Source organism: Siphateles boraxobius, unplaced genomic scaffold (assembly GCF_051911475.1).
Source record: "Siphateles boraxobius isolate OS27281-9 unplaced genomic scaffold, OSU_SipBor_1 5, whole genome shotgun sequence".
NCBI lineage: Eukaryota > Metazoa > Chordata > Actinopteri > Cypriniformes > Leuciscidae > Siphateles > Siphateles boraxobius.
This window is the reverse complement of record NW_027509141.1, coordinates 20,124,131-20,144,432: the sequence shown is the minus strand read 5'-3', so window position 1 is coordinate 20,144,432 and position 20,302 is coordinate 20,124,131. Positions and strand designations below refer to the sequence as shown.

Sequence of the window (20,302 nt, the reverse complement as noted above, 5' to 3'; positions counted from 1 at the left end):
AGCAAATTGTAGCGAGTAACCACGTTTTATTGTGCTCAATACCCATTTTAACACATCGGGGATGGCTTCCCAGGCCTTGGCCCGAGTGACTAAGGGGTGCATGAAGTCTGGGGACTGGCCGTCTTGTATTGGGGACCCAACCGCCCAGGTGTTTGGAAGAGGAAATTTGCTCATTTTGTGCTTTATGTGGGTCGCTGTTAAAACAGCGTTTATTTGCAGGGGTGCATAAATTAAAATGGGCCTGTTTTTTGCAATCAGAACTTCTCCAACCGCCTGAACTGAAGAGGGGGCTGGAAGAAGCATGCAAGCTATTTTCAGGGGTGGTCTGGTCGCAGCGAGAAGTACGCAGACGGGTCGAGTAGGGCGCGCGCCATGACTTTGTGAGCTCCTTGTGTACCTCAGGTCAAAAGGGAGCTTGCCGCTGACGAAGGGCCTATTGGCGCCCCGGCAGGAACCACTCATCGAGGCGGCTTCTAGCAGGCCCTTCCGGTGTAGACCAGTCGAGAGCCAGCTCTTCGACGGCCCGGTTTGAAGATACGGAGAAGCTTGACGTCGACGCTCACCCTGGTGCTGCCTTTGCCTGACTGTTATAAGATCGAAACCCTTACCAAATACTAATACTAATAGGTCCAATGAAGCACTCTTGATGCTCCCACCACCATGTTTGACTGTAGGCAAAACACAATTTTCTTGGTACTCCTCACCAGGGCTTTCAGCAAACTGTTTGCGGGCTTTCTTGTGAGCCAGCTTCAGAAGAGGCTTCCTTCTGAGATGACGGCCATGCAAACCGACTTGTTGCAGTGTGCGGCGTATGGTCTGAGCACTGACAAGCTGACAAGCTGACCTTCTCACTTCTGTTGCCTGCTATTTTGACAATAATGGCTGTATTTTGAGTTATTTTCAGAGGACAGTAAATATATACTGATATACAAGCAGCATATTGACTATTCTAAAAAATATCCAAGTTTCATTTCTATAGTATTGTCCCTTGAGAAGATATACTAAAATGTTTGCTAAAATCTGAGGGGTGTATATATATTGTATATATATACAATGTATTATATATATATATATATATATACATATATATATATATATATATATATATAATACTTTACTGCTATTAATTATTAATAAATAATGGCTATCACATTGGATCACATAAGAAATGACTAAACAAAAATTTATCCTAATAATCTGAAAGGTCTAGAGGAATGATGAGCGAATGGAAAGACAAGCTCATCTGAAAAGTTTTCGTAAAGAGGAGAGGTATGATTTGTTTGGGAAAATGAATTCCACATATTTGACTTTGTTAAATGTGGAGACCATTGAGTCTTGTCTTGATGAAATATTGTTAAGAAAAAAAATAATTTTGTTGCAGGAAAGCAGAGATGAGGCAGAGACATGATGAAATGCAACTGAAATATGGTAAGATTTTCCTTTCATCATAAATTATGTATAAAATACATAGAAGTATCCTTTATAGTTAACTTGTAAATGTTAGTTCAGGAAAGGAGAATATGCTGGAAGGAACCATACTGAAATTTGAGTGATCCTCAAACCCCTTTGGCACCATTGCTGAGTGGTGGAATTGGATATTGTCTCAAACAAATAAGAAATGTCACACTTGACCTTGGAATACTAATACTAATACCAATACCAGTACCTAATACCAAACGGGACGCCCCCCAGGTGCTCAATAGGTTTCAGGTCTGGAAACAAACTTGGCCACTCCATCACCTTCAGCTTCCTCAGCAAGGCAGTTGTCATCTTGGCGGTGTGTTTGGGGTTGTTCTCATGCCGTTCGGCACAGTTTCTGAAGGGAGGGCATCATGTTCTGCTTCAGAATGTCACAGTACACAGTACCTCCCTGAATCCAATTGAGGAGTTATTTTTCTCTCGGAGATGGTAAGATCGAACTATACTAGTTATACTGTGTTTCAGAGTTTGAACTTTACTCTGTTTCAGGTTTGACAAAGGATAACCAGTACTCCAGATTTGAGAACAGCTAAGAAACTTGTGATGATGCTCCGCTGTTGACTTTTCTTATACCTCACAAAAATGAACACATTTCCTTGCATAACCTTGCATATAACAATACCAAACAAATCTCATTCCATTTTCAATTTCCTTTGAACAATTAGACCTGTACACACTAAACTGTCATGTACTGCTCAGAGACGCAAAGGTTGAGGATCCAAATGCAGTTGTTCATCAAAAGAGTAATCCAAAACCCTAATCAAAAACAGGCAAAAGGTCACTCCATTTGCTCTTGATCACCATACAGAAACAGGTTATGGAAGTTTTTGGGGGGGTTTTGCTGCCCCAAGACATCATTGTGTGCCACCAGTGGTTGAAATTGTGGTACATATGATGTTGGCAATACCTCCTCATTGTCCAGGGACATTGATGGCCAATCACATTTCTCCGTCACTTTTTTTTTTGTGAAGATTGAAGCTGCTTCATCAATATACTCATGAGACGTTAGTTGTCGTTTTTTTAAATGCCTGCATTGATTGTTGCAGAACAGTCTGATTTCCGTCTCTGAAGCAGCACTAGGGGCCAGTTGTTCAAAACATTTAATCTGGATCAAAATTTTTCTTATTCAGGATCAGGTAATCCGTCTAACTTTTATGCCGGTTTTTCAAAGCAACATTGGACTGGATCACCCTGATCCAGATACACAGTTTACAAGATTACCAAATCCGGATTACCAGTGCTCTTAATGGGACAACATATCCTTTAGCTATGTAAAGAACAGGTAGAAGAGCCAACATGGAGTCACTGTAAATGCTTCTTATTTTGAGACAAAACACAAAAATAACAAAAACATCCACTTCCATTCATAAATTTATTTTATGACCCCTCATCTGAGCCACAACAAATAAAAAACAAATATACATTGTGGATATTTTGAAAACGTCTTAAAAAATGTTTCTGAATGAGGGACTGACTGGACGTATAGTATGCAATTGTTAGAAATTATTTTTGACAGGCTCATCTCTAATGATTGTTTCTTTGAAATTAATATACGGTGATGAATGACAGAAAAATGGAATTATATTATTTTTGTTTGTTATTGAAATTATTTCATGGGGACAAGATCATTTTTATTTTTACTTTACTTTACTGAATGGCTTTATTGGTAGCCTATGTCTACTTTATCTACTTTATCACTGTTACAACGGTTACACAAGTCAAGTGCAAAATATAAATAAAAGTATATATACACTAAATGATACAAAAGTATTATTTGACCAATTTAAAAGTTTTACTACATTTTCTTCTTGGAATCCAACTTGAAATCCTACCCCCAGTTGGGATCAGGATAATACTGTTTTTTTGGATCAAAGTTATCCAAATCATACTGACAAGTTTTGAACAACACAAACTGAAGGTTTGATCCAGATTAAAATTAGGATTGGATTCCATGATCTAATCTGATTTCAGACTCATTCTTTCCCTTTTGAACAACCCATGTTCAAGATTTGATCCAATCCGATAACCAAAATCCGATCAGTTTACCTTTGAACAACTGGCCCTAGATGTCTGATTTTTTTTCACTTAGAGTGGAATAGTATGACACATATCCAGGAAAATAATATCTTTGCTTACAGTAAAAGTGCAGTAATTGCATGGCTCACATATTTGAACAAACTAGAGCTCTTACATCCTTATTATTATTCTTAGTTGTTTTCCTCCTTTTATAGATGTATTTGAGAAAGCTTTGCAAACAATTAGGACATTTGCATTCCATGTGTTGTATTACTAAATCAGCAGATATTATTTGGGGCTAATTGAAATTTGAACAAATAACATAATTTTGTTGTGTTTGGAAAAATGGTGCACAAAAGTTTGTAACTTTTGTAAAACCAATAAAAAGAGCAAATGTTCCAATATATTAAAGATTTTGGTTGGCTGTATGACCTACAATGAAAACATGCATGTGATTTGTAATTTGTATGAAATTAGGAAACACTACAATATGTTTAAAGCACTTACAAAGTATTCAGAACGGTTTTGAGAGCAGTTGAGTTTGGAGAACTGTCATATCGATTGGTGAAAAATATAATAGATATAACCTAATAAGTCTTGGACTATGTAAAACCATGACAAAGCAGATTTCTGTTAATTGGTTTAAAGGGCAATTTTAGTTTGAGACTAGTCTAAGGACCATCATGTTAGTTGAACACTAGTAGTTCTAATCCTCATCCAACACACAATGGGTTGTGGCCAATATAAGGCGTTAGAGTGTGCATGCCATGGATAAATTTTATGTGGAAAAAGTAAATGATCTGAGTATCTTTGAAATATTTCAAGAGACAACAATTTGGGACAGTAATTCAAATACTATTTAGGGCAGGTAGTATGTGAAATTATGTTTTATAAAAAAAAACTCATTGTATCAATGTCCCTGCTATCTGGGTATTGATTTTTAAGAGCATAGTACACCTAGAGATTGCACAGCAGCACATGCATGACAGTTTAACCTTTGGAGAACTCAACCTTGCTCGCGGGGCCCTACAGGAGGAACAGCACAGAGCAATTAGGGAATCATAAGTCATTCCAAAAACACTTTGACAAATGTTGCTCAGTTTGTCCCACAGTCCTCCTAGTCTTAGATTGAAGGGCAAGACTATACAAACTAAAATGGGCATAACCAGTTGAGGGGGAAAAAAAGAAAGACAAATTAGTATCTCATGAAGTTTTATTAAGCACTACAGAAGTCATTGAAGTTTCTTCCTGTATCAATTGCCACTTTGGAATACCTCCACAATTACTCATCTCATTCATTGTTTGTAAGGCCAGTAGATAGAGGATGACCGAGCAGGAGAAGACATAGATTTGGGACTGCGAGGAGGATAGACTGGATCCTGAGGATACTGGGGCATGAATGGGTAGTGAACACCAGGAGGCACAAAAGGTTGAGGGTCATAAAACTTTGGGTACAGTGGAGGATATCCCGCAAACTGGACAGTAGTTGTCGTGGAAGGTGTAGTTGTTGCTTCAACTGGGATCTTGAAGGGGTACATATAGGGAGGAAACTTCGGGTTCCTAGACTGTTGAGGCCTCGGTGCTACAGGGGAACCTCTAGAATTAAAGTAATATGGATCAAACATTGACATAGGGTACATTTGATGGAACATTTGTTCGTTAGGGTCTTGAAGAGGAGTTGTAGACGTTGTAGTTGGCAAAGTGGGAGGTACAGGTCGTACACCAGGGTGACCATGAGAAGGTGAATACCACCAGGGTCTTCCAATTGGGAAAGGGTAAAACATTTGTTGATGGTCAGTTGGGTCCTGGAACGGATCAATGGTTATTGGGGCCAGCGTTGGTTGTGTCAAAGGGCAAGAAAGAGTCACTTCCCGGTCACAGTACATGAAATGGAGCTGTATATCAGTATCCTGAGGAAGACATGAACAATCAACTATATGTACATTAGTCAACATTTGAAGTGGATCAAAACCTTTCATCAAAAGTTATACATGCATTTTTGAACAATACTGTTCTTGTCTTAGGACAACTTTGATGAACTTTTGATCCACTTCCAATGTGGACTACTGTAGTCGAATCAGAAAAGGGCACTCGGTTATTCGTACCTTAATTTCCCAACAGCTTCCTGTGAATGGCGCAGTGACAACCAGTGAACCATCAACAGTCTCCAATGTGAATGAACATTTAGAATATGCTAGAAGCAGAGGCTGCCATGATCCATCAACTAAGAGAAAAGAGAAAAAAATAAATAAGCTCACTCACCTCTTAGATTAAACTCAAAGAATTATGTGACTTGCCTTGAACTTTAACGTTATCTGCTCTGACGGCAAGTGAGATAATCATGCCAGAAGGGAAGCAGGACACTGCAGGGAGGGGAGGACTCACAGGGCAAGACATTTGCACTGGAGCCCCCATTATAAAGAGTGGCAGAATATAACGTCCACCCTGTTAGGAGTTTGGGAAGAAAAACAATAGAAATTAAAAATGCAAGGCCCACTTATCACTTGGTTGAAGGAGAGCTACAGTACATTTGTTATCTTTGGCATGCAGACAAACCTGTTGTCTGACATGACAGCCCTGGTATGGAGCATCAAGAGAAACATCTCTGCGTGCCCGCTTCAGTGAGAAACCACAGCTGGCTGGCATCTCAGACAAAGGCACTGGTGACTCAACTCCTGATAAAGAAATGTTACAATTAATTTTAAAATAATTAAAAAAAACACCCCAACCACCACCCCACACCTCCAAAACAACTTACCTCGATCAACCAGAAAGTGTGGCATCCTTATTTGTCCTGGAATGCGCAAGGTCATTGAATCATTTCCACAGTGCACGTAGGGACCCAGACGCCGCAGCTTAGCTTTAGCAAGGTGGAACCGCTCTTCAAGCATGAAACAATTCAAGTCAAATTGTACTTCCAATTGAAAAGTAGGTCCCACTTTAAATTAGTTCCCAAATTACCTTCATTTGACCGGTATTCATCAGACTGTTCTGCTGACCTCAGTCCAGATATTTCCATTTCTTTATCAGATACTACACCTTGATCACCAATTAAAAGTTTGCCAAAATGGACTGCGTTTTCAGAGACTGCTCCGGAAGCGGAACCAGTTTTAGAAAAGGACTCAGGATCAGCCCTTAAAGTCGTCAACATGGTCACAGACATTGTGAAAAGTAAGATGCCCTTTGTCCAAGGCATGGTGAGTTTGTTGTACTACTCAACAGAACACCAAAAGGAAAAAAAACAACCTAAAGTTACTAATCAACTTTTGTCTATAAACATTGACAAGCTTACTGAGACATAATGTGCTATTTGTACTGACTTTCGAATCATTCGCTGATACTGGTTGACCAATCAAATCTATTCCTCAGTCAGCTTGTTGTTTTCACCTGTGCCTCATTAAGCTGAGAGTTAACATATATGGCTGAATTTGGAATAGCATACTAGCAAATACCGCAAGTATGCTTGTTTGCTATTGAAAACATTTGGTGTCTTTGTTGATTGTACTCAATAAGGTACAATAATCACTTTATTAATTATAATGCAGGATTCAGAGGTGTCACAGTACATAGGCAACAATAACATTTGTATTGTATGATACAAATAACATACAAATGTATGTGTTAATATATATATACAGAGTCAAACAGATAGAGTTTCTACAAATGATTCATTAATGTATTTTATCCATTCCACTCCACTCCAGTTAAATAGTATTGTGTCCATTGTCTATTTTAAAAATATATAAATCTGCTATTTTGAAAGTTGAAAGTGCTAAACTAAAAGACTGACGTCACCTCTACTCGCTATGCTGGTGCAGTCTTCACAGTGACTCTTGGGATGGCCGTATCTCTCTTTTTTCTAACGGTCCCTGCGCCCGGTTGTTCAAAAGTAACCTGATCCGATTTCAGTTATGGTATTGGTTCAAATCTTTAAAATGGGTGTTCAAAAGAAAAAAGGGGGTTCTGAAATCGGATAAGATCACAAATTTCAATTTTAGTTTTAATATGGATCAAATCATCATTGTGTTAAAAAATGTTTTTTAGTAAGATTGGGATAGCTTTGATCCCCAAAATTTTGATTTTCCTGATCCCAGCAGAAGGGAATTCAGGAACAAAAATGTAATGAAACTATGTAATATAACGCTTGATTAGCTTAACCATTCAAAGTAATAAAGTAGAAGTAGAAAATTAACCCTTTAAGTACAGTAAAGTAAAAAAAAAAAAAAAAAAAGATTTTGGTGGCATAAAATAATTCCCAAAACAGCTGTCAATATCAAACAAAAACAACATATGTAATTTTAAGTGTTTTTTAAATATATTAATATAATATAAACTACATTGCCACAATCAGACATGAATCAGTCAAAAGTAGTTTCTAACAGTTGCATCCCTTATTGAATATATATTTCTATGGAAACTCTAAACTAAAGGGTCATGGTGATGGGAGGAAAAATATGAGATAGGAGGAAACATTTATTTTAATGCTTTTGCATTATATTATATTTATTTTAATACTCTTGAATTCTTTTCAAATGAACGCAAATTTTCTTGGAGGAAAGCAAAACTTTTGCGGTAGAATGCAAAAGCATTGAAACATATAATTGTTCTACCATTCATTCTTTTCCATCATGTCGGTGTCACGATCACCAGCTGGAGTACCCTTGATAGCCACCAGAGGGCACTCTACCTCAGACTAGTGCCACTCAAACAAGGGCTATATTTCCCACACCTCATTGCACGGTCTCATCATCCATGATTGTCTTCAGCTGTGTCTCATTAGCTCATTACCTCTGCCTATATAAGCCTGTTTATCGCAATCATAGCCTACTGTCATACTGCATTTTTTAATGTTTGTTTGGTTTCCTTCGGTTTTGATTAAAGGCATGTGCTCCTACTTCTCCACAGTTCTCTTCATTTGTTTAAAGAAGACTTATTTGGTAAGGGTTTTGATCATATACTTTCTATCTCCAAGAGGAAAATAAATTCTCAATTGGATTCAGGAAAAGAGAAACTCTTTTCATACTGAAATTTTAGTGATCTTCAAATCCATCTGTCACCACTCAACGTGCTCACCACAAGGCTATCAATTCAACAATTCTGCACCAGTTTTGTAAATATTAGAACTTTATTTTGTAAGAAACATGGGGGAAACAGAATTTGACGGCAAAAAATCAAGGTGTTGGAATCCATTCCCCTACCCATATGATATATGTTGATGTAGTGACTTAAAATACATTGATTCTATTCTGTTTTTGGATGGAGCTTAACCATTGTCAGTTAACCATTGTCATTGCGCACGGCCCCCAACCTTTTCTGCACCAGTTTTGTAAAAATTAGAACGTAATTGTGTAAGAAGCATAGGGGGGAACAGAATCCGACGGCAACAATCCAGCTGTCAGAATCCGTTATCTGCCCCATGATAAGAGGTGTTGATTCTATTCAGTGTGTGGATGGAGCTTAAAGGGTTAGTTCACCCGAAAATGAAAATTCCGTCAGTATTTACTCACCCTCATGTTGTTCCAACCTCGTAAGACCTTCGTTCATCTTCGGAACCCGAATTAAGATATTTTTGATGAAATCTGAGAGCTGGATCACTCCTCCATGGGCTTCTAAGGGATTGAAACTTGCCAGCCCCGAAAAGTTATTAAAGATATCGTTAAAATAGTCCAAGTGACTACAATGGCTCAATCTTAAGTTTATCAAGCGACAAGAATACTTTTTGTGTGCAAAAAAAACAAATAACGACTTTATTTCAACTATTAATTTCCTTCTCTGTTGGCCTCTAGTAGTTAACGTAGTGTGAAAGCGTAGAGCTACGTCACACGTTGGCTCACTATTGGCCGACGCTGGCCATGTGGGTGATGCGTGTGACGTACAACAACAGAAGCTTACGCTATACACTAGTGAACTGACTCGAAAAAGTCCACGAGCTGGGATTCAAACTCAGGTCACCCGAAACATAAAAGCACCAGATGTCAGCACACTGCCCACAAGGCTATCGGCCAACCTATCCTGCACCAATTTTGAAAATATAAAAAACCTCATTGTTTAAAAGACACTCGGGTGAACAGATTCTGACGGCAAACAATCCAGCTGTCAGTTCATGTTAATGCAGTGACTTAAAATATCCTGAGTCTAACTTGTGTGTGCATGGAGCTCAACCAGCATCAGTTTGATAAATATTAGAACCACATTGTAGAAGAAACGGGGGTATTGAAGTCTCACTTGGTTTTATTATATACTACGAAGAAGAATGAAAAACAGAACTGTAGTGACACAACTAAGAAGAATGAAAAACCGAACTGTAGTGACACATTAGAAGGAAATAGTACATCATTGACACATTGGCAAATTACTATGTTACAACACTCTCACTTAATTTTACAATAAGATTAAGCCATTTCTTAGTAAATTATATTACTTAAAAAATGCTTTTCAAATAATGTCAAGATACAATAAATCATATTAACAAACTAAAAAGGTATTTTTCATAGTCCTTTTTACATGTTAACAATTTTACATCGTAACATATTTAACACCAAACACAGTCTAGCCCATTTAATCATCAGACTAAACAGAATTAAATGAAACAAAGTCTAATCTCACTCCTAAGATACTCAAACTTCTGTCTCACCAATGGCTTGGTCAAGACATCTGCCTTCATGTCATCTGTAGGACAATATTGCAGTTGTGTATGTGCTTGATTATTAAATGATCAACCGGATTTTTTGCAATTGCGATGGCTCCTTGGTTGTCCTCCAGGATCACCAGAGGTGTAGCATCCATTCCAAGATCACTCAGTAGCCATCTATGCCAGTCACATTCCTGAGGTGCTTGGCTAAGTGCAACGTATTCAGCCTCTGCTGTTGAAAGAGCAACAGTTGACTGTTTCTTGCTAAGCCAACTCACCCCTCCTCCACGCACTAAGAACACATTACCGGTTGTAGAGCGACGATCGTCCTGGTTTCCAGCTCATTCAGCATCTGAAAAACTGACCAAAGTTCCAGACTCTGACTGCTCATACTTGAGATTGAGTTTCAGTGTACCCATCAAGTACGCTGTCAGATGCGCAACACTTGGATTTGCATTAAACTTTGACAAAACGCTCACTGCTTGTGATATGTGAGGTCGTGTACCCATCACAGCATACAGCATAGGCTTGCTGACTCCATCGTTCCTTTTTAGCTTTACATTTGCATCAGCTGGAGTTGCAAAGGGATAGGCATCATGCTTTTGAAGAATGCTACGATGTAATGCTTCTCATGAAGAAACACACAGTTAATTTCCTTGTCTTGGATGACACCCATTCCCAAGATATAGGACAATTCTCGCATGTCCTTCATCTTGTAGAGCTTCTTAAGAGCAAGTTTCAGCTCTTCCATGCTTTCCATCGATTCTGTGATCGGAATTAGATCAACATACACAACTAATACTTTATCTCCAGCTCTTGTCGAGATCTCATGAACACACACAGGTCCGATGTACTCTGTTTGAAGCCAATGTTCTTCATGAACTCTGTGAAAGTTTTGCTCCAGCAGCGAGGGGACTGCTTCAGCCTGTATATTGACTTCTTCAGTTTGCACATCACTTTCCTCCCCTGGTCTGATGTATCCCTCTTGTTGCTCCATATAGATTTCCTCATTCAGGTGTCCATTTAGAAATTCGTTTACCACATCCATCTGATGCACACGCAGGTTATTCTGGACGGCGAAGGACAGCAACTGAAACAAATTGAGCTAAAACGTACCACGGGTGTATTGAAGATAATCGGTAGACGCTCAGTCTAGGTGCTAGTTCTTGGTTTATAACCAGGTTCACTCAGGTGTCTCAGCCAGAACACCACTTAAGGCCAAATATTCCAGAGTATGAAATGAAGAGCTGAGAGATAGTTCTTACTCTGTTTATTTCTTCCTCTTTCTTTTGTGAGTGAGTTTGGTTTCTGAGTGTGGTTTCTATAAAGAGAGAAACAAAATACAAATGAATAGAGGAAACATATGCATACACTCATTCCTCCTTAAGCACTAATACACATTACCAAACATAAAATAAACAATAGTCAGTATATGACTATATATTTCTTAAACTCAAATAGTGTAAGCAGAGAGAAAGGATTCAAACACTTATTATATAGGATTCTCCGATTTTCTACCATGCGTTAAGTTACGTAGGCAAGACTTCCTGTCATCTATGATACGCTTTAAAGCCTCCAATTAACTAAACGGCTGGATGCTTTTATTGTGAAAACCCTGGACCGAATGCTATGTTCCGTTCGAGCTAGCAAAGTCTTGATAGAGAAGCCTCGATAGCGGTCCAGATAACAATATTTAACACCACTTACTTCTTATTTTACTCAACCACAATGTACTGAACAATCCTAACAAGAAGTAGTAAAGTATAAACATGTCTAAACACAATGTTACATATTTTGACCCAACGTACTGAGTCAGGTGAGGCGAAGCTCGAAAGTAGCATGTACTAACGTGGATATAATTAGCACAACGGTTGCGTAGCGACCCCTTAAACTCCTAACTCTCATCCACATCAAATAGCAGAAATAACAGCTGGTTTGACAAAGAAATACAATATCACGAGTGATCCAGCAAATATACTTACTCTTCTCATTTACGCAAACTCTGAAGAAAGGTGCGGCTCACAACTAGAATCCAACCGACCGACTATTTCTATCATACTGCATATTAACTGTGTGACGTCAGATATAACCAGCACGCTTTGGCTACCCTGTTACAAGCACTGAATAAACGGGAGTAAATCGGAAACATAAAGCACAATATGGTCAACTGTACTAAATAATAGCAACACTAACATAACTTTGGGGCCTTTCCTTCAATGGGTGAAGAAGTCAGCACCATACTTATGTGAGTAGCCCTTAGCGACAAGTCTACACTTGTATCTCTCCTCTCGTCCGTCACTATGATGCTTGACTTTAAACACCCATCACGACCTTATGACCTTCCGATCCTATGGTAATTCCACTAAATCCCATATCTTATTTTCCAGCAGCGATTCATATTCCAAGTCCACCACATCCTGCCATTCCTTTGCGTTAGGACTCATCATTGCCTCTTTTACTGTGCTTGGTTCTGCAACACACAAACAGCATAATGATCAACAGTCACCCAGTCGGCATACTCATCACAACCATATCTCTTCGTTGGTTTTCTGATTCTGCCCCCTTCTCTAGCAGTTTCATCGACTGTAGCATCGACTGGTGTTCTCTCATCAGTTTTCATGATAACTTCGTACTCCAAACAAGAAATGTACACTTCTTGTTACCAGTCAAAGTCTGACTTGTTGAAGATCACAGCCCAACTGTGTCCTCTTTTAGAATCCTCTTTTTTTTTCTTTGTCGAACAAGCGATAGCCCTTGGCATTGTTGGCATATCTCACGAATCAAAGCTTCACAGCCTTCTTATGTTTGTCGCACTTGTTTGTCGCACCATATCTGTTAGGGCGACACTTGTTTCAGAACAGATGTGGGCAGTCTGTTCTGTATGTAAACTGCGGTCGCTACAGCCTCTGCCCATTACGACTTTGGCAATTTAGCATGAGAGGTTTAGGTTCTCGCTGCTCTAATTAATGTCCTATTTTTTCTTTCTGGAACACCATTTTGCTGAGGTGTGTGAGGTACAGGTTACAGTTACAGTGGTGGATACCTTGAGCCTTCAAGTATTCTGGAAATTCTTTGGATGTGTATTCCCCAACATTATCCGTTCTTAGTATTGCTATTTTCTGTTCGCGCTCATTTGATAATATTTTCTCAAATTCCTTGAATTTGCAAACTTCCCTTTTCTGTTTTATAAAGTATACCTTGCAATATCTAGAATAGTCATCAATAAAAGTCACAAAGTAATTTTATCCACCTATAGATTCGGTCTCCATGATACCACAGATGTCACTATGAGGTTAAGTTTGGAACGGATTTCTCCCAATGGCTTAAGTGGCTTCCTAGACAGCTTGCCTTCCACACATGCTTCACAGAAGATAACTTGGACAGTCACGCTTGATATGTCCTTCTTTCCCACACTTGTAACATCTCCACGAACCGGATCTTTCAGCTCTCACTGCCTTGGAGTTAGCCTGCATATCACTGCAAACTTGTGTTGACATTGCTGACACGCCACCGGAAGCAGCACCGCTGGACATAGCATCGTCATAGTTACCATCAGCAGACGCTCACTTTTGTTATTCATTTATTAATGCTTGCTGAACAAACTGAAACTGTCCAACTTAGTTTCCAGTGCAGTGACAATTGTAGTATAGCTTGGTGCTACCCGGCAGTGTTAAGGCCAATTTATACTTCTGCGTCGAGTGTACGCTATAGTGTACGTCGTAGGCTACGCATGTAGGTTACGCCGTCGTGAGCATTTATACTTCTGCGTTATGTCTGTGTTGCTCTGCAGTTACAGCGCAGAAACGCAATTTGGCGGGGGAGGGTTTTAATGTTCCACTGTGTTTAGATTCCTTGCAGCTGTTTTGAGTTTAGGCTACTACAAGCAATGGCGAATGAAAGAGAGCGGATCATGTTGGAGTTGGAGCTTATCGCTCGGTCACTTGGTCCATTTTCATGTTTCTTCACTGAATTTTCACTGAACTTCTGAATTTAAACATGACGGGCGGTGCAGAAGAACATGCCGGAAATGCGTAGGAGGAAACGCAATGTTACCAAGATGACCAATCACAGATCTTGCGGTCCGCGTCGTGGCGACGTGTAGTTAAATTTTTTAGGAGGCACGCGTCAGGGTACGGTGAAGGGTACCGCGAATGGTACACGTCTGTGCGTATGCTACACCGTACCTACTGTGCGAACCCGACGCAGAAGTATACATTGGCCTTTACAATCTTGTCCTCCTTTTCAATCACCGCACCTATTGCTCCTAGCTGGCCAGTGAACTTCTTCATTCGTTTCAAATGTGTAGTTATGTTTTCTCCTTTCTTCATTTCACATTTGAAGTATTTTTTCTTCAGAAACAGCTTGTTTGCAAGAGTGTCTCTCTCAAATTGTCCTTTTAGTGTGTCCCACGCCTCCTTAGGGCTCTTACAGCATGTTATCAGGTACAACTGGGACATACTCACATTCGGCACCAACAGAGAATACACATTTTCTTTCTGTTTTTCAAATTCTTGCTCTTGCATTTGCTTCATAGTCCTTTAGCTTTCATCAAATGTTCCATGTGAAATTTCCACGTTGCCCAGTTCTCTGGCCCACTCAGCTTTTCAATAAACAGTTTATCTTCCATTGTGAGTTCCACAACACTGTCTATTTCACACAAAAAATCCTGTGTAAAAGCACCTCTTCTTTGCTTTAGATTAGATTATTGCCATAACCTATTGAAGTTTCACGTGATTTTACTATATATAGCGAATAAGAATGAAAAACCGAACTGTAGTGACACATTAGATGGTAATACAACAATGACACCTATTGCAAATTACTATATTACAACAAACAGAATCGGACGGCAAACCGTTAATTATGAACGAATGGGATAGTTTCCTTGCGGTGGGCTCTATAATGGTGCCTCAGCTGCAGGAACCATTCGTGGAAGCAGCTGTGGACAGGCACTTCCAGGGTCAACCACTCCAAACTGAGCTTTTCTGACAAGTTCAGGCCAGGCCCTTAACATCGCTTGGCTCCTTGGTTGGTAGGGGGCGGAGTCCTGCAAGGAGTGGCCACACCCCTGTATTTAAAGGTAGCCATGTTTTTGACAAATATTCCTCCTTGGGACCCTTAAAAAAAGAACGAAAAAAACACACGGCACTGGTCTTTGCGGGTGGAGAGCACCAGGTAATCCCCTCGCTGCATGGAGAGTGAGGCACGTGGGATATGAACCAGCGTAAGCTCACTTAGTCCGGTCCACTCAGTCCTGCGACTCCATTGTTTCTTCCTCTCAGGCTCGCCACACTCAAGCAACGCGCTCAGAGGTATGGCGTCAGTACCTTCTATTCCTTCTTTCAGGCCTACAATTCATACATTCTGTCTGCGCCTTCTCTTCTCTAAATCCGCCTGACGTTCAATCGCCTTTTCCAAACCCTTTTCTAGATCTGAAACCTGGGTGATGCTATCATTCATCATGTTACTTATTCATGTTACATGTAACTTATTTATTTAAGTTAAAGAAATTAGATTTTACATACAGTATAATTTGGTAGCAGAACCAAAAGTTTAGCAAATTTGTTGGTATCTACTTTATTTTGCAATGTGGAAATAAACTCTTATGTGCGAGACTTACGATTCATTAGCCGCAACAGGAAAAAACCCAAAAGAAAAACAACCTGCAGTAAACGGTAAAACTATCTACGCCACAAGCCAGTATGTTTATGGTTATAATTAAAATATGATAATTAAAAGTTTGTAATTTAAAGCAGCATAATGGACTGTTTTTGTACAGTTAATGTACAGTATCTCATTGCCGTCAGAAATTATCCAAATCAAATAACAAGCATTTAAACCAAAGGAACAGAGAAATATTAAAGGAATGGTTCGGAGTAATTTCAACCAATAGGCTCCTTTGCACCATGACCTCAAGCCAAACACCCCCCCAGAAGCTTTTTTTCCATTGGTCGAGCATTATTAAAGTTAGAGCTTTTTTAGAGATAGCAGCCGAATGGTTTAGTCCTGGCGCTAACAGATCAAAGGTTGTATCTCATAATTTACCCAACTAATTGTACCCCGGAATGGACCAAACTTCTACAGTAGTACAAATAGGTTCTGTACTCATAAAACGAGGCATTGGAAAGTGTGTAAGTACATCAGGAGTTTATTTAAATAACACTTGCCTGATGGCTCATGCTACTACTAAACCGGATGTCGAGGTCATTTCCATGATTTGGGAAAAGCCCATAAAAGTCCTTTGCAAAACTCACAAGTGTAAGGGAAAGGCTAGTGAATTGGACAGCAAACTGGACAGCAGAGGTCGTGGAAGGTTTAGTTGTTGCTTCAACTGGTCTCTCGAAGTGTTACATATGGGGAGGATGAAACATTGGGTCGGGGGCTTTTTAAGTTGTGGTGCTGCAGGGGAACCTCTAGAATTAAAGTAATATGGATAAAACATTGAAATGGGATACATTTGATGGAACATTTGTTGGTCAGGGTCTTGAAGAGTAGTAGTCGTTGTAGGTGGAACAGTGGGAGGTACAGGTCTTACACCAGGGCGACCATGAGAATATGGAGGATACCCTCAGGGTCTTCCAATTGGGAAAGGGTAAAACATTTGTTGACTGTCAGTTGGGTCCTGGAACGGATCAATGGTTATTGGGGCCAGCATTGGTTGTGTAACAGGACAAGAAAGAGTCACTTCCAGGTCACCATACATCAATGGGAAATGCATATCAGTATCCTGAGGAAGACATGAACCATCAACTAGCATACATAGTTGAATCAGATAAGAGCACTCGGTTATTCGTACCTTCATTTCCCAACAGCTTCCTGTGAATGGTGAGGTGACAACCAGTGAACCATCAAACATCAACATTGTATTCGTTCAAATCTTGAAAATGGGTTGTTCAAAAGAAAAAAAGGGGTTCTGAAATCAGATAAGATCACAAAATCCAATCTTGGTTTTGATCTGGATCAAATCCTGAGTTTGTGTTGTTAATTTTTTTTTGTAAGATTGGGATAGATTTTAAAAATCAGGATTATCCTGATCCCAGTAGAAGGGTGGATTTCAGGAACAAAAATAACAAAACTTTAAAACTCGTCAAACATTTGTATCATGTAATATATACACATATTAATATTGTTATTAATATACTAACATCAAAACTGTGATGTGTTCTCCGTTGATCTGATAACAAATTCAGCTGTAGATATATAACCTCCTAAACCCCAGAAATATTTTTTTTTTGAATTTATAATTTTTTCATGCCATTATATTTTTATAAGAAGCAAAAACTTGTTTGTGTGATATTTTATTCATTTGTCATGCTATGGCCACTATTAGTGGACACTAGGACTCAGTTGTTTAACAAATAAAATGACTTAATATTACATGTATAGGCAAAAACAATGTTTTTTTGTTTCATTTACTAATCAATTTTTAGATTTCAGGATTTTTTAACCAATCTTTGTATAAGATATCTCAACTATGTTATGAAAGATATAATAGAATGAATTTACATGCCATTGTACTTTATTCATTATATGGATAAAATTGTCATGGTTCTGCCATAATGTCCTTGATTTTTCCTAATCTTGTGGCAGGATCATGACAGACCCATGTTTTGTGTACAAGCACATGGCCTTTTTACCCCTGTCTTGTCATTATTGTCTAGTCAGTTTCACCTGTCTTCGTCATTAGTGTTCCCTATTTAATCCCCTTGTGTTTGCTGTCTTGTGCCGATTCATTGTTTGTTGTTGTTTCATACTTTGTAATCAACCTTGTGAGTATCCTGTAAGAGTTTTGTCTTTTAGCTGTTTAGTCTTGTATCTGCTGTGAGTTTATTTTCTAGTTTACTGTTCAGTCTTAGTCTAGTGTTGTTAGTCTTTATCTTCCCTACCAGTGTTGTTTGCCCCCTCGTGGGTTTTGTTTTCTGTGTTTTCTGTTCGTAATAAACTTTGTGTCACTGCATCCTGTCTGCGCTTGGGTGCATCTGCTATCCACATAACAGAATGAACAGGCCAAGAAAGAACCCAGCAGACAGCGCGCCTATTTTCCCTACTCTGCAGCCGTCTGACCCCGAACGATGGTGGCAGTCGGCCATCGCTGACAGCCTGCAAAGGCAAGCTTCCTTTCCCTCCTCAGGGTAAGTTGACCCTGAGGAAATACGCCCAGGTCGTGGAGGAGAGAATGTTCTTCTTGCCGGAGATCCTGGTAAATCGCTACCTCATCGCGGGTCTCAACGTCCCTCCTCCTCTAGCTGAATGAGAGAGCCCGTTCCACAGTATGGTGGAGAGTCTAACTCGGAGGGAGCTGCAGGGTGCTACAAGGTCTTCATCTCCCACTACACTTCCTGTGATCCCTGAGGGTCGTCTGCTAGCCGTTGCTACACACGGGGACAAACCCAGTCCCGCCGTGACTCCTGAGACACCTTCCACGTCCATCAATCTTCATGGTAAGCGTGGAAGGCACCTATCGTGGGAGTCAGCATCGGAGTCTTCCTGCCCGGAATCCTCCTCGCCTGCTGTGAGTTTCACAGTTCCTGTCATGGTTCCTGCTTCACCTCCCTCTCCGGTCCCCAGTGTGGCCACATTCTCCACTCCGCGACCCAGGAAGAAGAAGAGGAAGAAGGGAGCTTCTGGTTCTCCATCTCTAGCTCCCCCTGAGTCCACGATGGCTCGCCAACACGCCGCTGAAGTCAAAAGCGCTGTTCCTGGCCCCACTGCTGTAAGCGCGGTTCCGGTATTTGCAACAGGAGACACAGTTCTACAACCTGCTGCCGAAAGCGCTGTTACCCAGTCGGCATTGGGGAGGCCCATTCCAGAGAATTGTACTGTGAAGGTCGTCTCGGTGTCTTCAGTCATGTCTGCTGAAGAGAAAGCAGCAGCCGATTCCGCTGCGAAGGCTTTGATACAGTCCGTATCAGCCCATCAGGAGATGCCAGTCGTCATCGCTGCCAGAACCCTGTCCGAATATCTTTCCCGTCAGAATTCTAGATGTCCCAGTCAGTCCTGCCTTGTCCCCAGTCCCTGTTCCAAATGATCCAGGGAGCACCGTTCCCAGTCCAGTTACCGTAAGCACTGATCCCATGTCTGCACCGAGCACTGATCTGGTAGCCTTGGCTCCGATACAGCCTCTAAGAACTCTGTTCCCGTTCCCGCTTCCCTTCCGCCTGTCAATCCCCTTGTCTCCGTTCCGTTGCCTGCTGCTGCAGTCCCCACTCTCCCCGGACTTCCGTTTGTTTCCCCTGTCTCCCCTGTCATGACTAAGCCCCGGACTGTTTCCCCCAAGACCTCTCATTGTGTGTCCAAGTCTGCCCGGATTACTCGTCCTCAGCCCTCTTCCCAGAGATTCAAGACCCCCAGCCCACCTATCCACCCTGGACTATCCCCCATGAACTCTGTGTTTCCTTCCTTGTTTATTATTTCTGATGTTTCCGCCGCCTACCCTTCCTTGTTTATTATTTCTGATGTTTCACCCTAACCCTGTCATAGTGTATTCTTGTATGCCCTTGTTATTTGTCATGTTTTGTTGGTTGATGTCTATGTCTCAGTCAGTCTTGTCCTGTGTTTGATGTCTCCTTGAGGAGCGTCTGGAAGCCACTCCTTAAGGTGGGGGTTCTGTCATGGTTCTGCCATCATGTCCTTGATTTTTCCTAATCTTGTGGCAGGATCATGACAGACCCATGTTTTGTGTACAAGCACATGGCCTTTTGTTTGGGCCATGTGCTTGTGTTGTCTCGTTATGTAACTCTGCCCCCTTGTTACCCTCGTCTTGTCATTATTGTCTAGTCAGTTTCACCTGTCTTTGTCATTAGTGTTCCCTATTTAAACCCCTTGTGTATGCTGTCTTGTACCGGTTCATTGTTTGTTGTTTCATACTTTGTAATCACCCTTGTGAGTATCCTGTAAGAGTTTTGTCTAAGAGCTGTTTAGTCTTGTAGCTGCTGTGAGTTTACTGTTCAGTCTTAGTGTAGTGTTGTTAGTCTTTATTTTCCCTACCAGTGTTTGCCCCCTCGTGGGTTTTGTTTTCTCTGTTTTCTGTTCGTAATAAACTTTGTCACTGCATCCTGTCTGCGCTTGGGTTCATCTGCTATCCACATAACAAAAATGGCCATAAATATGTAGTTACATTCAATATATCTATACACTGTATCTAATTTGCATATTAATGTGTACTTGGGGCAAAAT

The 20,302-nt window shown here is 40.4% G+C and overlaps 1 protein-coding gene and 1 long non-coding RNA gene across 2 annotated transcripts; one reads left to right on the top strand and one right to left on the bottom strand.

Annotated features, from left to right (window-relative positions):
• The first annotated feature begins 1,208 nt into the window (after positions 1–1,208).
• On the top strand, positions 1,209–2,085 carry LOC143712080 (uncharacterized). The gene is made up of 3 exons (XR_013194988.1): positions 1,209–1,269; positions 1,382–1,428; positions 1,969–2,085. It is a non-coding gene; the product is annotated as an uncharacterized LOC143712080 (long non-coding RNA).
• Positions 2,086–4,690: 2,605 nt separating this feature from the next.
• Positions 4,691–6,763, bottom strand: LOC143711555 (uncharacterized). The gene is made up of 6 exons (XM_077203186.1): positions 6,457–6,763; positions 6,254–6,376; positions 6,052–6,170; positions 5,793–5,940; positions 5,601–5,719; positions 4,691–5,405 (listed from the first exon to the last, which is right to left on the bottom strand). The coding sequence occupies exons 1-6, from the start codon at positions 6,689–6,691 to the stop codon at positions 4,791–4,793; spliced, it is 1,359 nt and encodes a 452-aa protein (XP_077059301.1). The 5' UTR covers positions 6,692–6,763; the 3' UTR covers positions 4,691–4,790.
• Between the last annotated feature and the right edge of the window lie 13,539 nt (positions 6,764–20,302).